Source organism: Monodelphis domestica, chromosome 1, assembly GCF_027887165.1.
Source record: "Monodelphis domestica isolate mMonDom1 chromosome 1, mMonDom1.pri, whole genome shotgun sequence".
Taxonomy (NCBI): Eukaryota; Metazoa; Chordata; class Mammalia; order Didelphimorphia; family Didelphidae; genus Monodelphis; species Monodelphis domestica.
The window spans coordinates 300,304,125-300,322,148 of record NC_077227.1 but is presented as its reverse complement, the minus strand read 5'-3'; the positions used below and the strand labels follow the sequence as shown (position 1 = coordinate 300,322,148).

Below are 18,024 nucleotides of genomic sequence, written 5' to 3'. Positions count from 1 at the left end.
TGTGAACAGGGGAGTTAACCCGTTCCTAGGAGATCTTGGAAATGTTCATGCAGCCTTGAACTGAGATTACTATGTTTTGGTGTACTCAGCAGGAATGGTATGTCACAAACACCTGGGAAGAGGAACTCCATTCCATGAAGTCATGAGAGATTCACTGCAGGGCATGAACTTGGTCAGACCAATCCTATATAGGAACTGAACTAAGCTTCTAACTAAATTCACCAGATACAGAGGGGATAGGGAGGGAAAGTGGTGGTGATAAGGAAATGTTCCTCTGTTGGTTCTTGTTTTTTGAAGGGAACATTTCTTTGTAAAAACTACCTAATGTTAAGTGGTTAAATGGAATTATTGTACTAGTTACAGCCCCTTAACAATGAGAGGAATACAGCCAACTGGTTCTTAAGCCATGGCAGGAGAGAAAAAGGAGACTCACTTAGCCTTTTAGAATATTTTAGAACTCTTGGCATGGAGTTGTAGCTAGCTTGAGACAAGTGAACCAGAGTGCACTAATTACACTTTATTTTGGAAAGCAAATGAAGAAGCTGGTTAGAAAAAAAGCTGAATTGGCAAGGTTGTGAGTTTCATGGTTCAGAATTTAAAATGCCAGCTTGTTGTTAGAAGGTCATTAATGATTTCTTACAGTTCTGTGTTTATTTACTAATTATTTTCATAACTCTGAATGGAGTCCACAAAGGACTGAGTAGCTTAAGGGGAAGCTTAGCTTTCAAGAACCTGGAAAGGTCATTAGGAAAACAGTTCCTATTTGGTATCTACTCACTGGTCCCAGAGTCTCTTGCTCATGGTAAAAGGACAAAACCAAATATCATTTCACTTGAAAAGGACCATAGAAGACACCTAATACAGCCCTACCTTACATCAAGAATCCACTTGGGAAGAGGAAGCCCTCTGAAAATCCATATTTATTTGATTATCTTGAGGAATGAAGAAAGCTATCTTTTCAGTGAAGGAACACAACAATCCTGGCAATGATGGAGGACTATGGGGCCTCCTAGTGCAGAATTTACATTTTCAAAGGCAGATCTCTGCCAGGAAAGCCCCACTTAGACCTCAGAGGCTGATGTGAAAACTCTGAGGTTGCATTAGTTCTCTAAAGCTCTAGGTCACTAAGGGCTTCTTTCAGGGTTAGGAAGCAGTTCAGTTGATCCCCTTAGACTAGAGATCTTTGTGAAGAAATGCCCCTTAGTTTTTGTTTTAAAAGCAGCAGTTCTCTGTTGCTGCATGTATAAAAGCTTCATGAGAAATTTAGACGCATCATTTAAAGGCAATGATGTTTGAGTTCTAGCATCTAAGGAGTGAGATCACCTCAGATTCCTTTAAAATATTGGAAGACTATTTTTTTATTGATAGGGAGAGGTAGGAACTTGTGATCTTTCTTAGAATGCCTTAATTTTTGAGTGTGCTTAGGATGTTAATTTGTTGACCCAGAAGTTTGAAAATGGGCCTGGGGAAGAGGGGGAAAAATTATTTTCCAAACTCTTGGAGAGATGTGTACCATATTTGATGCCTCAGTCAGAGGGGATCGTGGAAGTGGCATATTTCATTTTACTTCATAAATAGTTCTGGAGGCCACCTTTAAGCAGATGATCAGCATCTAGTGGTAAATTATTTTGAAGAAAGAAAGAAAGAAAGAAGGAAGGGATAAAGAGAGAGAAGAATGAATAAAAAATGTGCCTCTGTCTGCACTCTGAGTGCATCAGTTTACTTTCTGAAATTGGATTGCTTGTGTCATCATGAGTCCTTTGGAAAAGTGGCTGGTCATTGCATTGATCAGAGTTACTAAATTCTTGACCTCTGTGCAGTCTTTGACACTAACACTCTCTTATTCTAGAAGCTCTCTCTAGGTTTTCCTGACTCAGCTGGTCCTCCTTTTACCTGTATAATTGATCCTTCTGTCTCTTCTATGCTGGATATTCATTCAGGGTTGCTTCTATAGGTATCCCCTAAAGTTCTCTTTTCTATCTATACTATTTCACTTGGTGATCTCACCAGCTCCCATGAACTCAAGACTGTAAGATCTATCCATCTAATCCTAATTTCTCTTCTAAACTTCTAGTCTCATTTCTCTAACCACTTATAGGTCATCTTGAACTGGATAGTTTATGACTCAACATGTCCAAAATTGAAATCACTATCTTCCCCCGCTTCCTCCAAACTTCCCCTATTCTTAATGTTCCTGTTACTGTCAAAGGCACTACCAGTATCTACCCTATCTTACAAAGTAGGTCTTCTCCTTGACTCTTTACTCTCATCCCCTCCTCTATATCTATTCTACTTTAAAATTCCAATTGATAATTATTTTCCCAAATCTCTCATATACATCAACATATTTCCTCTGACATTACACCCTGGTGCAGGCCCTGATCATTTCATGCCTGGACTATTGTAGGAGTCTTCTTATTCATCTCCTTGACTCAAGTCTGTCATATTGCACTCTATACTCCATTCGGCTGACAAATTTATCTTCTTAAAGCACAAGTCTGACCATGCCACCCATTCCTCTTTCCATTCAATAAACTCTAGGGGCTCCCTGTTACCTCCAGGATTAATATAAAATTCTCCATTTTGACTTTTAAAAACTTCCATATGTTTCCCCTTCTTTCCTTTTTACTCTTCTTATACCTTATTTCCATGCCTATTCCTCACTGCAATCTCTAAAGTCCAGTAACATTGCCTTCCTTTCTATTCATAAAACAAGATGTCCCAACTTTTCAACCCCATGTATTTTCTCTCTCAAAACATAATAAGGCCCTTCCCTTTGGCCTTAGAACCAATATGAAGTATTGTTCCAGGTAGTAAAAAATGGTAAAGGCTAGGCAATTGGGTTTATGTGGCTCACCCAGGGTCATAGCCAGAAAGTGTTTGAGGCCAAATTCAAACCCAGGACATCCTATATCTCTATTCACTGAGCCACCTAGATGTTCCTACCTTTTTGTTTGTTTGTTTGTTTTGTATCTCAAGTGTCTGACATAAAGGAGTTGCTTAAATAGATGCTTGTTCACTGGTTATATTTGATTTGTTCTTCTTTCTATATATAGTGATGCTAATTAAATTCCTTCCTCAATTCTCACAGAGTAATTTGGATCTTTAAAGCAAATAAAAATACCTTAATATATATGCACTTTACACTAAAAGTTATCAATTTATGTGGCTCATTGCTTATTAGACAACTCAATAAGAACAGGAACTGTGTCTCATCCAAACTGTATCTTTGCAATAGGCACTTAATAAATAGTTACTGAATTGAAATGGGAGGAAGACAATCTGAATCAGGAAAATAGGGCCAAGTTGGAATGGAAGAAAAAACTCCTTCATTAGATTTTGATGCTTTTGTGGAATAATTTAAACTGGGTGGAATAATTTTTACTGGAAAAAAAAGCAGAAAAAGGACAGGAAAGATTAAGTTAGGGGATGAAAGGTTTTATTCTTACTTCCATCAGTGATATGTTATGCAAGCTTTGAGAGTAACCCTGTTTTTTTCACCTATCTATAAAATTAGGTTAGTGGACTAGATTCATTATGCCCCATGCGGTTCTGACCTGTGATCCTATGTAGCTATACTTTTTTAAAAGAAAAGAAGTATAGGAAATAAGAGAAACTGAGTACCTCTGATGTTATAAAAATAAATTTTAACCAAGTAAATAAGGAAAGATAAGTTTTGGCTCAGTGAATGATAGATTTCAAAATTTTTATTTAGAAAATCAGTATTTTAGATAGTTTTTAAAATTCCCACAGTGCATAGAAATCACCATTCTGATTTTAAAATAGAAATTGTACGATAGATATATAATTCCCTGTAGTTTTAGTTTCACTTCTAATACTCACTTGTCTACAAAAACAGCACTAAAACATGGCTGGTTTTATTTACCACCAGAAGATCCTGCAGTTTATTTGAATAGAAATAGAATTGAATTTCCCTTAAGGTCCTAACACTCTTTCATTTTCTCTCTAATAGCTCTAGACCCATCCAAAGATCCCTGCTTGAATGTGAAGTGCAGTCTTCATAAAGTGTGTGTAACTCATGACTACCAGACAGCTGTGTGTGTGAGCCAAAAGCAGCTGATGCAGAGGTAAGAAGGCCAGGCTTGGCTGACAGGTCATTGTAAACAGGAATTCTGTAGTCTTGGCAAGTGCAACATCTGCCTGAGAAAAAAGGCTTTTGATCCCCTATATCCCTTTCCTCCCTGTCCTCTTTCACTCACTCAACCTCTTTCGTTCACTATGTGTAGCTTGAAGCTAATTTTTACTACTGGATATCTGACTGGAGCCACAGATACAGAATCTGTATTGTTCTTACTGAAACACAGTGTGGAATTAACATTAAACTTAAATAAAGCAAACCTAAATTTAAAAAAAAGAAAAGAAAAAAAAGACTTTTGAGAGCTTTGGGCTGTTATTTATTTTTTGGGCATAACTTTGGTTATATGTATGCTTAGAGGAGATTGTATTGTGGAAGAAAATTAGGAATAATGGTCAGAGCAGACATTCACATATTGCTTTACCAAAAGCACTTTCTATGTATTATTTGATCCTTACAATCCTGTGAAGTAAATAGTACAAGTATTTTCATCCACAGATGAGGAAACTGAGAGTGTAAGAAGTTAAATGATTTGTCCCCAAAGCAAGAAAACTTGATGCCAATGAATTCTACACACTCTGACTATAGCTATTGTAGATACATTTCATATGGAAAAGCAACAAAATTCTAGTTAAATTGAATGGTCAATATTGTATCATACTCTTAAAGTTAAAATGATATAGCCTTCCTTTTGGTTAATAATTGATAATCAAACAGGTAACATATTTTATAAAGGAGTTTGGGCTTTTGATGGGAAGTATCTGTTGTTACAACAAAATAGATTCACAATTTCATTTAAAAGATAAATGTCTTACAGATATAGCTAAAAAGTATCTGATGTAAGACTAGAACTCAGGACTTCTGACTCTAAGACAGTTGCTCTTGTGATTACATAACATAGCTTATATATTCAAGAATTATTCCTGGGTTCCTTATGAGTAAACCTAATTTCCATCTTATAAAAGAAGTTGAGAATTACTATAAATTGTGGGAGAAACTGTTCATATTGTTGACTAAACATTGTGGAGATTAGACATATATAATCTCTAAATTGCTTCCTCAGTTGGCATTTGAAATAATGGGATGAAGTTTCAGAGGATGACTGATACTGCCATGCTTTGGAGTATAATCAGTGGTGACTGGAACCTACCTCTATAGGCAGGATAATGCTTAAGTTGGCTCTAATTGGCTTGAGCCAGTTAAATTTTTAGTATGAGTATTTACTCATTTAGTATGAATAGTATTTACCTTGAAAATCAACAATTATAAATGAGAGTCTGATTTATTGTTATGTTCATTTTTTGTACTTAAGAAAGTATTACTAATGTGGATTAATCATTAAAATATATGTGCAGTGGCCACTGTGGTCAGGCTGAACATGGAGGGGCCATTGCAGGGGTTTTGAATTAGGAGGTGCTGCTCCTACTCCTGCTGCTGTCCCACTATCCCCTGGCTCCAGAAGATGTGTCAGGGCCCACTGCAGGTTTTGAATGCTACATGTGTGTTTTCAGAGCTATAGTGTGAGGAAGCTTGAAGTGGGATGGAGGATGCCTTCATCCTTATGACACTGATGATCCAGAGAACTGGGAACATAAATTGCATAATAGACCTTTTAAACTTTATAAATTCTCAAGTACTCCCTCTTGTGTTGCTAAAGGAGTGAACCACACCAAAATGAGCTTATGTGGTGCTAGTGGTGGACATGAAAGATCCTGACAGAAGAAGATCAAGCTACAGATCACCTGACTCATCTCATGAAAGAGCAGAGTCACAGTTTACTCCATGTATTAGAAGTGTTAGTTCTCCCATTCAGCAGCATCGCATTGAACAAGAAAAAGATCATAGTTCTTCCCGCCCAAAGCAGTCCTTGTCCTCAAAAAACTCCCCCCAATGGTTCCAGTAGCAGTGTGGGGAACAACAATAGTCAGTCAAGTTCAGGTGGTTGTTGTAAGACATCTGGGGAAATGATATTTGTATATGAGAATACAAAAGAGGGAGTTTGGAGTATAAGAACATCTGAAAGAGTAACACTAATTGTGGATTGGATAATACTAGATTTGTTGTAGATCCATCTATTTTTTGCTGCACAGCCAAATACAATGTTGGGCAGGATGTTTGGATCTGGCAGAGATCATAACTTCATATGTCCTAATAATGAGAAAGGAGATTATGAAGTAGCAGAGGTAATTGGTTCTATTGTATTTTGAGCTATCTTGGATCACTACAAGACTGGAATAATTCATTGTCCTGGTGGCATCTCTATTCCTGAGCTAAGAGAAGTGTGTGACTATCTTTGTATCTCTTTTGAATATAGTACTATAAAATGTAGAGCTCTCAGTGTCCTCATTCATGAATTATCAAATGATGGTGTTTGTGAAAGGTTTTATTTAGAGGAAATGATCCTCCCTCTTATGGTGGTGAAAGATAGTGTCATATAGTAATACTCACAGATGATGATGTGGTTGATTGGGATGAAGAATACCCAACGCAGATGGGGGAAGAATATTCACAGATTATTTATAGCACAAAGTTGTATAGATTTTTCAAATACATTGAAAATAGATATGTGGTCAAATCTATTTTGAAGGAGTGAGGTCTTACGAAGATTCAAAACAAACTAACAATCTCAATCTTAATCACCCGAGTTTTAGAAGTTGCTCTGGGGCAGAGAAGATGAGAGCATAGCAGGAGAGAAGAATGAGGAAAATAATACAGCCAGTGCATTATTTAGAAATAAAAATTGTTTAGTACTAGGAATAAATCTTTCCAGGGTGAAGTCAAGATGATAGAGTAAAGGAAGTACTCAGATGATCTCTCCCACTATTCTTCTCCAAACAACTTTAAAAAAATGCCTCAAATAAATTCTACAGTGACAGAGACAACAAAAAGTCGGGGTGAGACATTCTTTTAGCCTAAGACAACTTAGGAGGCTAGAAGGAGAGATCTGTGATGTAGGGGTGGAGCCTGACTTAGAACCTACATGGGTGTAACAACAGATTTAGGGGGTGGGGTGAAAGAAGCAATGGCAGCTGTGAGAGCTCTCAAACCAAAAATGGGATCTGACAAGTGGTCAGAAAGAATTATAAAGAACCCCTCTTTTAGCACTGAAAGCAACACTGGATGCTATTTGGCAACTCCATTGCATATACCCACTTCTGGGTCACATTCAGGGTCAGAGAGGAACACTTTCAGTCATAAGAAAGCAGGGTACTTGGTTAGCAGTACCACAAGGATCAAGGACCCCAAGGGACAGTATCACTTGAGATTCAAGAGCAGGGACTGTCAGGAGTAGTATTAGCTTCACTCTCAAGGGAACTATGATGCTGAGGAAAAGTATCAATTGTAATGTCAAATAATCAGGGGCCCTTTCTGGGTAAGAATCAGAGTACAGACTATAGCTCTTCTCAGATCACACTGCATTGGAAGCACCAGAACTTTCAGAATTAGTTTTGAAAACAGTAGAGTGAAAAAAACCTGAAGCTTGAGAAAGTACTGCCAAAGTAAAATTTTTAGAAAGAGCAGATCAACAATTTGGCATGCAATTAAAAAAAAAAAAAACCTTAGAACAACAAATTTATTTATTTAAATTTTTAGTTTTATTTTTTTCCTCATGTTTACATGATTCCATGTTGTCTCCCTCTCTTTTTCCCTCCCACTTCCTGGAGTTGACAAGGAATTCCCACTGGCTCTATATGTATATACATATATCCATGTATATGACAAGGAATTTCCCACATGTATAAATGTATTGTCACTCAAAACCTGTTTCCATATTATTCACTTTCATAATAAAGTAATCTTTTAAAACCAAAACCCCAAAGCATGAACTTAAGAAATCAAAGTATGCCCTTCCATGGCTCTTGGGAAACCACAGGAACTAAATACCTTCTTAAATAAAGAGTCAAAGACCAAGTTTTCCACTGAGGTAGGCCATCTTTAATGCAGCCATCCTTTATTCACCTCTTTCTGATTATCTAAATAGCAACTAATTTCTCTGTGCCAGTACAGAATTCAGATCTAGTTCAGGCTGTTGGTCAGAAGACAAATCTGAGAGTTTTCTATCTTTTATGTGAACTTGAAAAAAAAATCAAAGTGTTTGAGGTAAGAGAGAAGCACATCACAGAATATGCCTCAAATACCAAACCCTCAGAGGAAACTTGAAAGACTCATGAGTATTTTCATCTATGTTTTGTTTTACAACAAAGTAGTGCTTTCTGTTCCTGGGACATTGAACTAGTTTATGTAGTTTATGGTATGTGCCTGTGTGTGTGTATATATATATATATATATATATATATATATATATATATATATATATATATATATACATATATTTACATATATACCTATAGTAAATAATATGCTCATTAATTATCCATATACTTACATATATATATTCATACTTATACATACACATACTTATAAAATACTTACATGCATGTGTGCAGCTATACCTGTGCATATGTATATTTGAATATAGAAGTCTATATATTCACCATATGCATTAACATGCAGTTGTATCTCCATTCTTATAATAGATATAGCAACATATTCACAGGCACGTGTGTATAGACATACATGCACATACACACATCCCAGTATAGTATATGTCTACATGATCTATCTATACTTGCAGATTCATTGTTGCAAAAAGTTCCCAGGAAGGAAGAATATCTATATTAGCACCTTCTTTGCAATTTATAGACTTAGAGAATTTTCTGGGGAACTAAGGATTTAAATATCTTGCCAGTTAAATGACTCATTCGATCAATAGATCGAATTGACTTTCTTGTCTCTGAGGCTAGCTGTTTAACCACTGTGCCATCTGACTCTCAATATAAGCAATGCACATGCATAGATATATGTATATACATATAGAGCAACACATTTATGTGCACACATGAATCTTTATCTTTAAATGTGTATACTACTTTTATGTTGGCATACATATCTAAAGTAACAACTCAAATACTCCCATGTGAAGCTTTTCCTGATTTCCACCTATCCTCCAAACTTTTCTCCCTCTGATTGCCTTGCATGTATTTTCTATTTTATTCCTATTTTTCATTTTATTCTATTTATTTTAATTTAAATTTTTATTTTATTATCATGATCTCCTTGTGAGCAAGACTATTTGGTTTTTGTCTTTGAATATCTCCAGTGTCCTGTAAAGATTAGGTGTTTACAAATGCTTCTTGATTGATACCTCTAATGTATATAGGTAAATATGTATAGTAATATGTGTTTATATATATATAATATATATATGTGCATGTACACAAACATGCACAGAAACCTGTATCTACAGATTTTTGCACATGATAACATTTAGGAAGTAAGATAAATATATCTATATTAATATAGGGGCATCTATATACATATATACCTATACATCTACATAGATTATACAAATGCCTATATACATTCACTTATGTGCACATATATACACTTGTATTGTATGGCAATATGTATGTGCCAATAGCATTCATATATGGTATGTATATATATATATGTATATATATATATAGTAATTGGAGTATAGGCATGGTCCACATATGTAGTCCACATGTGCCTACAGAATATACTTGATATAAATGTAACACAATATATGTGCATGTTTATTTGTACATATGAACCTTATAAGCATAAATATGCTATGTTTGTCTATAAATAACTTTAATATATTTTATACATGATGCTTAGATATATATTTAAAGATATAGATATATAAAGGCAAAATATGCATACTTGTATAATATAATATATAGTATTTTGTATATATGCGAGTGTATGGAGTATATGCTCACACATATATCCATTTAGAGTAGTAATTCTCTCTGCACTGCTATCTGTATTTTATCTTGAAATGTCAGTTCACCCTACTACATTCACACATATTCACTAGTAATACTTCATATTTATAGAAGAATCAGGTCCTCTCCAAAGTAATACTTTTAAAATGCTATAGGTATTAGGTCTGACTGGCTGGCATGGTACAGGGTTGGTCTTCAAAATATGTATGTACTGATCAAAGCTTTGAAGAATGGAGCTAATGAGACACAGAGAGCTGGGTTTTGGGTTTTTTTTTTTTTTATGCTACAGAAATCAAAACTATTCAGAGCCTAGAAGGGACTTGAGAGACTATTGCAGTCTCATTCCTGTGCAACACTCTCAGTCAGTGGCACATCTGGCCATATTCAATCTCTTGTGAAGTCCTGTCATTCTACCTCCAAAACATCCTTCACATATATCCACTTCTTGGCACTCCCATAGCCACCACTCTAGCTTATGACTTTATCAACTCTGACCAGGACATTTTCAGTAGACTCCTATTTACTCTCCTTGCTTCCAGTTTCTTCATCTACAAAATAGCCCGAGGCAACTGGCAGAATTGTATTGATATAGAGAAATAAGTAGGATCCCTATGCTTAAAGGACACCATAGTAAGAATGTGTTATAGCAATAATAGGTTTTGAGATGGACATATATGGGCTTATCCACAGTCACAGAGCAAGATCATTAGTCTTGTCATCATTCTAATCCAGATAACTATGCAATGTTTCTATTCATTCACAGCAAATCCAGAACCCCACAACATGCACCATCCTTGATCAAACATCAGTCTCTTTGCAAGTGCCTTTTCTGCTTTCATCTCTATGCAAGGGGAAGTTAGGTGAGAAAATGGATAGATCAAAGCAAAACCCTCTTATTTCTGGGAAAACCACTCAAATATAGTTCAAAGCATGAACCTTATGGATGGTGGATCTAGCTCTTACGGCACTCTAGGATTTAGAACTATAAAGTATCTTAGAGAGTATTCAACTCAATTCTCATTTTATAGATTAAATAAACCTTTTCCACATAGTAGCTTTCCAGATTCTTGAAGGTGGAAACCATGTCTACACTATGTTTTCTTCTCCATTCTAAAAATCCCTAAATCTTTCAAATATGTTTTATATAGCAAGGTTTGAATCCCTTTATTATTCTGATCATATTCTGGCTTCTCAGTGTTTTTCCTAATATAAATCCCTTAAAACTGGTCTCTTCACTGTACTTCATGATCTAACTATGCCAGAGCTTATTGGGATTCTCATCTTCCTTGTTCTGAACACCATGCCTCTTACTGTGGCCTTTCCAAAAAAACAAAAACAAAAGAACCCCAAATCCAACAACAACCACAAAAAGACAAACCTTACTTCACATTATTTGAGAAGCAACATGCTTATAGTGGACAGAAGACTGGCTATCAACTCAAAGCTGACAATCAAGTCCCCTTTCTGCCATGCCCTTAGTCTTCTCTTAGCTTCTTTCCTCATCTAGGCCCTCACCATTTCTTATTTGTGCTATTGTAATAACTTCCTAATCATTATCCCTAGCTTCTGGACATTCCCTTTCCAACCTCTGAAATCTATCTTTCTCACAGTTGCCAAAATAAACAACTTGGCAAAAACCTGGCTCTGTCATTTCTCCTGACTTAAAAACTTTCAATGGTAACCTTTACCTACAGGATAAAATAAAATTCTTCAGGGTAGTTTAAGGCTTTAAGGCTGTCTAAGGCTTTCTGTAATCTGACTTACCTTTTTATTTCCTATTACTGCTTTTATCTACTACATTATAGCTAAACTGGGCTACTAGCAATTTCCTGAACTCTACATGCTATATCCCTCTTCCAGAGATTTTCAGAAGTCTTCCCTCATGCATAGAATAGGCTCATCTTTACTTCAGAGACTTCCTCTCTTCTTTCAAGAATTAGTCTAGATACCACTTCCTCTAGGAGACCCTCTTTTATCTACAAGCTGTTCACGTTTTCTTTGTCCTAAATTATTTTGTCTTTACTTTAATCTACCTACCTACCTGTCTATCTATCTGTCTCTATGTATTTATGTATGTATGTATGTATGTATGTATGTATGTATCTATCTATCTATCGGCTTTCAAGTAGAATATCAGATCTTTGAGGGCAAGGGTAATTACATTTTAATGTATTTAGTACCTAGCACACAATGTCTTGCACTTAGAAAATGATTACTTAACATTTATTGAATTGAAGACAAGGAAAGACTATTTATATTTGGTGTGGAATCATTAAATGTAAGATATTTAAAGGTCCTTAAAGGTCTTGCCCAATTCTATTATTTGCAGATAGAGACCGAGATCTAGAGAAGGAAAAGGTATTAACTAAGGCCACACAGCTATTTGTTATACATTACTGATTTCAACATAGAAATAAAATGCTGTTAACAATGAAGGGAGTTTTGGACAATTTCTTAAAATTTTTGTGGCCCTGGAGGGAATTAGGACCAAACTAGTCTTGAAAAGGCAAGTCATTTAACTCAGTCTCGCAAAAACATTTAAAAATACAAAATAAATTGTATCAGCAAAAGTTTTCAGGATTTAAGTATTCTTCAGTCCTTTTTCTCTTTACTTTGTCCCTTTTCTTTGTCCTTTTTCCCTTTGTCCCTTGCCCTAGTCAAAGCAGAAAGGGGACCAAGGTCTATATGCTATGAAGTCTTAAGCCATGATGCAAGAGACCATCACCAGAGGACAATACAGTGTACTTGTCTATCCTGTCACTTCCTTAGTCTGCTCTGTTGGAGCAGTGCCTTAGACTTTTAGATGTATGGAGTATACTTCAGACCAGCTTCATCAAGGTCAAGGCCTGTGCCCTCCTCAATATTTATAGATATGTCTGGAAGTTCTACCATTCTTATGGTTCATGCCCAAGACTGGTCAAGGAGCACTAATGGAAGTCTGGGTCTATAACATCAATCTAATCTTGACTGAACCATTAGCCCTTCAGAGAATTAGAATAAAGAAGATGATGGCTCTTTTACCATTTTAAAGTTTTACAAAATACTTTTCTCCCTGGAACTGTGAGAGGTAGTCATATTATGCTTGTAAGTAAGGGGTAGAGAACCTGGATTCAAAATGTGTCACTGTTTACAAACTGTGAAATCCTATGCATGACACTTATCCTTTTCTGGACCTTGGGTTCCTCAACTTTAAAATAAGTAGGTGAGAGCAGAAGGCCTCCAACCCCCTTCCAGATCGAAATTCATAATTCTGTGGTCCTTTTATAATTGACAAAACATGAAGATGTTAAGATTTACCTGAATAGATAAAAAATGACAGAACTGATACTCACATCTAGGTCTCTTGAATAGTCCTGGACTTGAAATCAGGAATACCTTGGTTCAAATCCTGCCTCAGATACTTACTGATACTTAGATACTTGATCAATGTGACCTTGGTCAAGTTTTTGTGCATCATTTTCCTCATCTGTAATATAAGGGATATGGATTCTTCCACTTTATAATGCTATGATTCTATCATCCTGTTAGCCCATCACCTTTTCCTTTATACTATGCTTCCTCTTTGAAAAGATGACTTCATATTTCCAAATGGCTCCAGTGGTATTTAAATGTTCTTACTTTCTGGGCCAACTTATACCTACTGAAGACCATTATACTTTGCCTAGAAGCTGAAAGGAAAGCTAAAAAAAGGCACATTTGTCTATAATGGGAATGGATATTTACAAAAACATGTAGGCTTTATTAAAGCCATGTTTCAAATTTCCCCATCCTTCTCTGTTAGAAACCATTAAGTATACAACCCTTAAACAACTGCCAATGAGGACAGGATGGCAATGGCTATGGTTATTATCATCTGGGCACTTTGTGAAATTAAATAGTGCCATATTGTAATTTTATTGAACAATTTTATGTTAGACAGTGAGTGAAGGGTGAAGATTTCTGGACTCCCTTTCAATGGATAATGAGATATGAATTCCTGATAAGATCTCAGAATCTCAGGGAATAATATCAAATGTGCTAATCATCTTTTAAACAGGGGGATCCCTTAAGCCATTAAATTTTAATCAGAACAAGTTAAACTGTTACTTTTCAGGACAGAGATCCCTTTTATGGCAATGGCCAAAAATGATATATCTATTTTTATTTTATTTGAATTGGACTACATTTTTTCTAGAACCAGAAGACCTAAATTTAGATTCCACCTCTTATAGTGTATTATTTATGTGACTAAGCAATTCATTTCCCTTTTTTAGGGGTCAATCACCATTGCCTGATCTATAAAGTGAAGAGACCAGATTAGATGGTGTCTGAGGTCCCTTCAGGTTCTCAGTATGTGATCCTTGATTTGTAAAATGACAATTAGACTAGATTGTCTTTCTTACAGCTTAAGAATTATGATCCCAAGACTGGTTTTGCATTGGAGCCGCAAGATCTTCTGTTTTGACTGTGTGTGAATAAATAATGCTTTTCAAACAAAAGGATACAAATTTTACTCCTCTTCCTCACATTATTTTTGCATGAAATGGGATTTTGTGTTTTGGACATTATAAAGATAAAATCTTAATCTCAAGTAATAGGTTAAAAAATGATGAATAGGAATGACCCAGTTCAGACCCACACCCAATATAGTATCACAAAGTACTTGTTTATTGTTGCATAGTGTCTTAAAAAAAGATAAATGGGAGGTAGTTTTGTGCCCTGAGGGAAGCTTTGGACCTTTGGTATAGAGGGGGAAAGAGAGGTTCAGGGGAGACAGCAGATGTAATGGGTTGGCTCAGAGAGAGGAGAGGAGGTTTGAAGATTTTCCCCCTTCTGCCTTCCTCCCTTTGCTAAAGCTGCTTTCCCCAATTTTCTCTTGTACCTCTTGTTCCCCCTCCACTACTTGAGACCAAAGGGTCTCCCCTTGATCTGTTCACTCACATTCAGCATGGAGAACAGATGACTTTTAATATTAACTCAATCAGATAATACAAAAGGAATAACGGGCAGGGAGGAATAGGAAAAGGAAAGTGGGGAGAAGGGGTCCCTGTCTCTAAACCCTTTTCCCTCCCTCCTCCAGTTTGGGGGAAACTCAGGCCTTGGCAGTCTGAGCCCCCTGAGAGAAAGTCAGATTGACTCACCCCTGGGCAACAGGAGCTGAGGTAAAGTCTGCTCAGGTTTCTCTTCAGAAAGTCCCTTCAGTTGGGAAGTGTAGGGGGGAAAGATTTCCAGTCACCAGCAGGAAAAGTGGGGAACCTTCAGGAGAAAGTCTTTTCCCCACCTTCTCTCTTTGGCTTCTCAAAACCAAGATATACCCCCTCCCTCCTCTCCTCACCAGAATCTTCTCCTCCCTCCAATTCCGAATCCACTCCTGGGGCCCCTCCCCTGTTGAGGTGATCAATTTCACATACTCTTCATTCTGGCACTTCTTCACTAGTGCCAACCTCTATCACAAATCTTCCATTTCCTGTTATTTGTGTGGTGCCACCCTGGTCCATGCCAATTAATTATCTTCTATGTCTATTCTAATCTATCTATGCTACTTATTGTTCCCATCTAACCTCCCCCCTCCCAAAATAATAAATCTTATGCTAATCTGTCTATTGACTAATGTAAGTTCTTATCTTATGCTAAGATTGAGCTGTGGGAAGAGGGTTAGTAGTATATGCCAACAAAAATTTTCACACTATAACAATTTCTTAATACAAAAGTCATTCCTATTGCAATCAATATAAAATTTAAATATTAAATAAAATTGAACTATCTTATGCCTTATATAATGCTAATTCCAATGTAAAAATTCATAACATTTATATGTATATATTAACTTATATCTAAATATCTAAATGAAATCTGTTTAATTCTGTCCCTACGTTACCTCTCTAGTTACAATATTCCTTTTTCCACCCTAAACTACTCTGTCCCTGTCTATTAATGGTTAGTATTTTAACTCTCCTTCCCATCGATATTACTAAAGTAGATCATTGTTATGCTATATATACATATATATGTATATACATATGACTGCTATTTTTACACATTGACATATGTCACATGTTATTTAAATACATATATACATATATATCTTCAGGTAGTAGAGATTTATTTACAGATATATAAATCATGGGCTGTCCTTATTTACAGTGCAGTCCCTAATGTCGATGTGAAATTTGTTCATGTTCTAAATATGTCGTGGTGGATGCATATTTATTCAAATGTATATGTGGATGTACTTCCCTATATGTGAAGTTAATATGATCAGTGATTACTCTTATGTGACCCATTTTTCTGAAGTTCATTCCCCATAATGTCTTTGATTCAAAGTTCTTTCCAGTTGTCCATGTATCTTTCATTCTTTGGTGTTGCTTGAAGTTTGTCACAGGTTCAGGGTGCCTTCTCCTTTACAGGATACATACTTACCTGTCATCTAACATTGAAAGATGATCTCAGGTATTCAGAACTAAAGGATCATGCATGCATGTAAGATTAACATGTGTGTGCATGTAAGAGTGAATATATTCATGCATGTGAGTGAAACTTTATACTGACTGTCTTAGAAAAAGATAAATGGGGGGGGTAGTTTTGTGCCCTGAGGGAAGCTTTGGACCTCTGGTATGGAAGGGGAAAGAGAGGAGAACCTCCCCTCATAGTGGGGTTCAGGGGAGACAGCAGATGTAATGGGTTGGCTCAGAGAGAGGAGAGGGGTTTTGAAGATTTTCCCCCTTCTACTTTCCCCCCTTCGCTAAAGCTACTCTCCCCAATTTGCTCTTGTCCCTCTTGTTCCCCCTCCACTACTTGAGACCAAAGGGTCTCCCCTTGATCCTTTCACTCACACTCAGCATGGAGAACAGATGACTTTTAATATTAACTCAATCAGATAATACAAAAAGAATAACGAGCAGGGAGGAATGGGAAAAGGAAAGTGGGGAGAAGGGGTCCCTGTCTCTATCTAAACCCCTTTCCTCCATCCTCAAGTTTGGGGGGAACTCAGGCCTTGGCAGTCTGAGCCCCCTGAGAGAAAGTCAGGTTGACTCACCCCTGGGCAACAGGAGCTAAGGTAAAGTCTGCTCAGGTTTCTCTTCAGAAAGTCCCTTCAATTGGGAAGATTTCCAGTCACCAGCAGGAAAAGTGGGTAACCCTCAGGAGAAAGTCCTTTTCCCACCTTCTCTCTTTAGCTTCTCAAAACCAAGATATACCCCCTCCCGCCTCTCCTCACCAGAATATTCTCCTCCTTCCAATTCCGAATCCACTCCTGGGGTCCCTCCCCCATTGAGGTGAACAATTTCACATACTCTTCATTTCTGGCACTTTTCCATTAGTGCCAGCCTCTATCACAATAGTACCAGGGACGTGAGCCTAGGGAAGCATTAGAAAACTGAGGAGAACTAAAATGAACATAGACCAAGATAATTTTTTGTAGTCTGTATCTCAGATTTCATGAGTGAGGAAATTCCTTTCACAATGTACAAAATATAGGTAATATCTATTCTGCAACTAAAAAGTTACCAAGAGTTTTGAGAGGTTAAATGACTTACAGTCATTGACCTAGAATTTGGTAGTGGCTGAACTGAAATCTGGGTTTTCTTGATATGGAGGCAAGTCATACTATGCCATGCCATCTCTACAAAATTCATAATCAGATTTAATTTATAATCGATTCCTTTCTATAGCTTTAGCTTTACAGTTTCTAGTTTTTCCTTTAAAAAAGCCTCCAGAAGTTGGTGGCTTAGGAGCAGAAATAGTTCAGACCTCTGAAAACCCTTCCTTACCGATGACAAAACAAATGCTACTAGGGGACTGAAAATCAAACCTGACAACAAGACAGAGTTGGGAAACCCTCCTACTGGACTCAATTCAAAAGGTATGCCCCCCTCCCCAAAGCCAGAATACAAGAACACTCGTGTTTAAGGGGAAGGCAGAAGGAAGGTCCGAGGACATATCTTCCCACATCCTACCAAGAGGCTGTAACCTATGGGCGGGCAAAGGTGCTGGTCTAGAGGATGTACCTTGTGGGCAGGGATGTGCCAGGCTCAGAACATCGAACACAGATGACAGGGAAGCAGCCCGAGAGAGATTGAAGAGCTGGCAGCCTAGACGGCTGAGACCTTCCCTTTGGCTCCTGCCATACAGCAGGTT

The 18,024-nt window shown here is 36.9% G+C and overlaps 1 protein-coding gene and 1 pseudogene across 4 annotated transcripts in view; both read left to right on the top strand.

The window, feature by feature from the left end:
- Positions 1 to 18,024, top strand: part of SPOCK1 (SPARC (osteonectin), cwcv and kazal like domains proteoglycan 1) — a 1,018,929-nt gene that overhangs the window by 613,573 nt on the left and 387,332 nt on the right. For all 4 annotated transcript variants that reach the window (XM_056821153.1, XM_056821162.1, XM_056821146.1 and 1 more), the window contains one exon: positions 3,974 to 4,088. In XM_056821153.1, coding sequence (XP_056677131.1) covers positions 3,974 to 4,088 — 115 coding nt within the window. The remainder of the gene's footprint in view (positions 1 to 3,973; positions 4,089 to 18,024) is intronic.
- On the top strand, positions 4,097 to 8,357 carry LOC103102358 (BTB/POZ domain-containing protein 10-like; annotated as a pseudogene).